The sequence below is a fragment of the Propithecus coquereli genome, unplaced genomic scaffold, assembly GCF_000956105.1.
Source record: "Propithecus coquereli isolate 6110/MARCELLA unplaced genomic scaffold, Pcoq_1.0 Scaffold104, whole genome shotgun sequence".
Lineage (NCBI taxonomy): Eukaryota > Metazoa > Chordata > Mammalia > Primates > Indriidae > Propithecus > Propithecus coquereli.
This window is the reverse complement of record NW_012134303.1, coordinates 1,495,947-1,501,500: the sequence shown is the minus strand read 5'-3', so window position 1 is coordinate 1,501,500 and position 5,554 is coordinate 1,495,947. Positions and strand designations below refer to the sequence as shown.

Here is a 5,554-nt window from a genome sequence, read left to right as displayed (position 1 = left end):
CTCAAGCTGGTCTCGAACTCCTGACCTCAAGCGATCCTCCCGCCTCAGCCTCCCAGAGTGCTAGGATTACAGGTGTGAGCCACGGTGCCCGGCCTGATAGAAATCTTCTTTCAATAATTCACATTGCTAATTCTTTTCTTCATAAAATGTAACTATCTGTTTTCACAGAGATAAAATTTTGACGAACACCTGTCCTTGCAAATCCACACTGAATACCTCATAGTTCAACTTTAGCATGTTACAAAACTGACAATGCCATGTTGAATTTGCATGAATACAGTTAACAATACTTATAACTTGTTGCAAAGTGTCACTTAAAATAGTAGCTTTAGCACAGAAAGTTTGCTGATACAAGATTCAATGAAAATAAATGAGAGCATCTGCATCTGTTAATGTTTTCTTTATCTCTGCAATAAAACCTTCATATTTGCCTGTCATGGAAGGTGCGCCATCTATATACATACACTTACTAAATTTACCAAATTCAGTCCAACTTCATGACATTTATCTTGAAAGTTGTTGAAAATATTTATTCCCCGTTTCCTGTTTGCAAGAGTGCCCAAAGCAAGTAGCTCTTTGTAGCAAAGAAAATCTCGTTATGACCCGAATGAAGTAAAAAACCTGCCCCAGGTCAATAGTATCAGTTGATTCATCCAAAGTGAATAAATAATATATATTTTCCTTTTGAACTATTGCATGAAGTTGCCCTGTTAAGTCGAAGGCTAATTCACGTTGCCGTTCAGTCATAGTTCTCCTTGAAAGAGGCAGTTGTTTGTACTTTGAAACGTTATTGGGGTCTAAGCATCCTACAACTTGGACAATGCATTATTTCACAATTTCTACATCACTGAATGGCTTCCTTTTTTTCCCAAGTATATAAGCTACTTCGTAAGTTGCTTCAGTGGCATTATTTCCAGGTCTTATTGCTGTTTGAAAGAATTGTCTTTGCTTTTGCTTTTCATCTTGTAATTTCTGCAATACAACCTTTTGTGCCTCTCCCTCTAATTTAAAATATTTGTGGTCTTTATGAGTGTTATAATGCTGATGAGCACTGAATTTCTTTAATGTTGATATTGCAGTATCATAAAGCAAGGAAATCATCTTATCTTTAGCAGAAACAAGATAATATTGCAATTTCAGATCCTCACTAAAAAATCTGTTTTCTTCCTTTAGCATTCTCTTGGTCTTCTTTGACATGATGGGCTATTAAGCAGACAGAGCTTAAAAATACTGTCAAACTGTGCAACTATTCACAAATTCTACTTCAAACAGAAACACAGCGCACCACTGTCAAAAGCAGATAACAGACTGGTGGACTCGACGCCCAAAAACTCTGACCAACCAGCCTGTGTGGTAGTGGTGCCAGTCAGACGGGGGAAGTCAGAACTAAATCATGAGCGTAGCAGCTGTCAATTTAGCCCTTATGGCTTGCTAATGTTCTAAATGTGCTGGTCAATCTGGGAGGATTATTTTGTTAAAACTTATTTTATTCTTTGGTATTTTAAATATGTACATTTGAAAAATAAAATAAAAATATAAAAGATGGAAAAATGTTTTAATAAAAGGATTTGTTGTATAAAATTTGGATTCAGTCAAAAGGCTGCACTTAAGGACCTAGAAAGCCACATGTTCCCCATCCTTGTTCTAAACTGACTGCTGTTGTGTTCAGTGGCTGAGAAAGTAAAAAATGTGACTTTTATATATATAGGAGAGCATCACTGTCACAGAACTGTCCAGCTGTGGGGTGAATAACTCTGAGCCATTCACCTTCACCATGACCTGGCCAAGGATTAGAACAGACAACACTGAACCCCGCTTCCAAGCCACTGTTCGGTCATCACAGCGTGCTTAGGCCCCAATGGCTATACAAAGCCGAAGGAGGCTGAATACGGCTCATTCAGCTTGGACCGCAGAGTTCCAGACGTTCAAAGCCAACTGGGAAAAACCTGTTTATTGCGGAGGCCCCTGTTACTGTGAAGAAGCGAATGTACTTGGGATGAAGGGAATGCGGATTCCCAGGACTAAAGCGGTGGGAGAGGTTGGGGATGTGGGTCTGGGGAAGTGGGGTGTGCTCTGACGTCTTCCAGCCCCTGTTGCAGGGGTGAGGTCCTACGAAGAGGGGAGAGAGTGGACGCAGGCCTGCAAGGCTGAAGTGGAGGGAGGGTCGGGAGGCGAGCCCGGGCTCCCTTGGCCAATCAGAGAGGCCGGGCGGGGTCTGGGGCGGGGCCTGCTGCGGGGCTTATAACCGCAGGGCTCTGCGCGGGAACGCTAACCTGGTCCGGAGCGAGCGGCGGATTCAGCTCGGCCCACGACATTTCGCGAGTCTTCAAGCCTTCAGGTGAGGCCGTTGGGCCCGCGGGAGTCAGAGGCGACGGGGGCGGGAGGACGCAGGGGGGCTGCAGAGTGGAGAATGTCGCGCCTTCGGGAGCCGGAGGGGCCGGGGTTGGGGCTGACGTCTCGCTTCTGCGCCGCCTGGCGTGTCCGCGCCTTTGTCTTCCCGGGGCGCCGCCTTCTGCGCGCCACGCCGAGCCCTCCCGGGGTCGGTCCCCAAAAGGAAGGCCCGAGGGGCCGGACACCCAAAACGGCCAGTCCGCGGTAGGTGCCGGTTGGAGGCTGAGAGGACAAGGAGGAGTTTGTGGGGGCCGCCCGGAATGGGCCCTGTGGGGCTGGCCCCTCGCTCCCTCCCCTCCCCTCACGTGGCCGTTAGGCTGGGCCCCGACAACAGTAATAGTTATTTTAAAAAGTACGCAAACTGCTCGTGACGAACTGGTCTGTGCGCCTGGCCCTGATATCATTTGTTAGTTCCAGTTTCCCAGCTTTGAGATTGTACGTCTGATCTCTTGTCAAAGGAGGGTCTTAGGGTAACCTAGACTGAACCGAGGCGCGTTCGGGACCTCTGGCTGCTTGGGGGCCTCTCCATTGTACTCCGGGCACCGGACGTGCCTTACTCCACCAGGGTAGGGCTAGGAACGCGCGTGAGAGCTCTGCTTTCCTGCTTTTGGGGTCTCCTATTGTCTCTTCTGGACAAACCCGGGATGTTCACAGGGCATCATGTCCACAGCCACGCATCTGAGCCTCATCTCCTTGCCTCTCCCTTTGCAGAGAAAACATGGTGAAATAAGACACAACTCTTTTTCGTTTATCCCATTCTCCTGAAGTCCTAGGTCTGATCCCAATTGGCTGTCTCTTCTTACAGCGTTTATCAACCAGTGCCACAAGGAGCTATTATGAGACAAGCAATTAGTTATGACCAGATTAAATCCCCTTCCTCCCTTATTGTAGCACCTCAATGCACTGTCTTTGAGCATTTGAAATGGAAAGAAATTAGTACAACTTATGTCACTCTTTTTTGTGTGTGCTGCTCTGCATCTCCCAAGAAAAATGCAAAAAATAAAAAAGTAATTGACTAGAAAGTGAAGATGCTCAACTAGTGCTATCTCCTGTTAAAAAATCATTAACTGGTTAAACCCAGTCTTTATTTTTTCATCTATTCCTATATGTTCTTGTGCTTCTATCACCTCCATTTTACCTTTGCTGTGATTTTAAGAGTCGGACATATTGGCTCCGGGTTTTTAGAGCATCCTGGTTTCTAATGTATTCTGATCTAGTGACATTTACAGTACTGCCTATCAGAAACGGGGTAATGGTTTGGAATTTAAAGTATTTTAATAAAAAAACATGACTTTTCTAAGATCTGTTGCTGTTTTCCTTTTGAAAATCATCAGGTAAAATATGCATTGATATTAAATGTGAAAATTTTTTACTGTTACCCTTAGTCTGATGACAGTTCTGCCAGATAAGTTTTTGTAAAAATGTTTTTTTCCCCCCAGGCTTTTTTTCAGTCAACATGAGTGATAAGCCAGACTTGTCGGAAGTGGAGAAGTTTGACAGGTCAAAACTGAAGAAAACTAATACTGAAGAAAAAAATACTCTTCCCTCTAAGGAAAGTAAGTCATGGGGGCTTTCTAGTAGAGACAGTGCAGAAAGTTAATGGGTTCAGTAAATAAACCTATGTTCTAGCAAATTTTGGCACAAAGTAAGCAATATTTAGAATGCCATTGTATTTAATGTAACAGTTAAAACTACCAAATAGTTTTCTTATTTGGGTTATATAAGTGGTTCTCACATGAGAGGCCCAGTAGTAATGGGGGAATAAGAAACTGGTTTCTTATTGGAAAATTACTAAAAACCACATTATAGCAACTTTTAGAATATTGGACTTAGCACTAAAAAATTCTTAGTTTTTGTCTACTTTTGGTTATTTGGCATTTTTCTACATTTAGAAATTTGAGTCTATGGTCTCATCCCTAAAGAACCATGCAAATTCTGCAATTTTGATCTTCTCTACCTAATGACAAGATAAGGGGGGAAACAAGTTTAGATCTTGGGTATGCTCAATTCTTCCAGACTCAAGGGATCAGTTTTACCCTCTGGAATTACAGTCTGCTGGAGAAACTCCAAGCATATTTGCAAAAGCTGAAGGGCATTTTTTGTCATGTCAGTATTATGTGTGAATTCCAAAATTATTTAAAATTATCTGAAGGTGTATAATTTCCTAATTGTGTAGTGATAGATAAGTCTTAATAACATGCTTCGTTTAATCCTCAGTCTCGAATAATCTGTGAAAAAATCTACCTCTTAAATGGAAAAAAACCCACAGTTAATGCAGATATTAATGTTAAGGTGGTTAGCATGCACATACACATGTGTACACATCCACTGTGAAGATATGTGGGTAATGCCTTGGTATTCTAAGTTTAACACATATATGGCAGCCTTCAATGACCTAGCGAAGAGCTCTTTTGGAAGAAACTGAACTTAATCTTAGGAAAATACTTTTGTAATGATTTTTTTTTGTTCATTCCTCCCCACCACCAGCTATCCAGCAGGAGAAAGAGGGTGTTCAAACATCGTAAAATGGAGATCTCTTCCCAAGAGCAAATTTCAACACTGTCTGAGAGTCTTGGTTTTATGCTTGTTTTTTGTAAACCTATGTCTTTGTAGAGATTTTAGGCATTTTGTGATGTCTTCTCACCTATATTCCCTGGCTATGAGCTCAGGGGTAGCCAATGCTCCCTTAAGTTCATTTGTAAACTTCCCATCAGTGCATAAATTTTAGATGTCAGATGCTGTCAATAATCTCACCATTGATGACCTTTGTGTGTGTAGTCCTCGTACCTCCTATATGATAAGCCAATTTTAACCTTCTCTGTTGCTTCATAATCTTCATAAAGTTTCATGCTTTTGCAACTTCTCATAGTTTATTTTCATTTCTAATGTAGAAATAAAATAACAATTATAATCATCTTGAGACTCCTGTAGTTCATTCTTGGTCTTCTAAGGGATGGATTACACAAGGGTAACATTTTCAGCCAAACAAAATGGTTGAAGGAAAACCTCTTTAGCAGATTATCCACATGAGAAATGGTCTTCTCTGTCTAGGTCCAGTGGGTCCTGATTTGGGGTTGCTAGGTGCTTTTTCTTCAGAGTTGGAATCACAGAGTTAGAAAACCTTGGGAGAGGAGATCATGTGGATAACCCCCTTATGTCAGAA

General features: G+C 42.3%; 1 protein-coding gene across 1 annotated transcript; it reads left to right on the top strand.

Annotated features, from left to right (window-relative positions):
- The first annotated feature begins 2,250 nt into the window (after positions 1 to 2,250).
- Positions 2,251 to 5,304, top strand: TMSB15B (thymosin beta 15B). Its single transcript, XM_012644903.1, has 3 exons — positions 2,251 to 2,338; positions 3,831 to 3,947; positions 4,879 to 5,304. The coding sequence occupies exons 2-3, from the start codon at positions 3,848 to 3,850 to the stop codon at positions 4,914 to 4,916; spliced, it is 138 nt and encodes a 45-aa protein (XP_012500357.1). The 5' UTR covers positions 2,251 to 2,338; positions 3,831 to 3,847; the 3' UTR covers positions 4,917 to 5,304.
- The last annotated feature ends 250 nt before the right edge of the window (positions 5,305 to 5,554 follow it).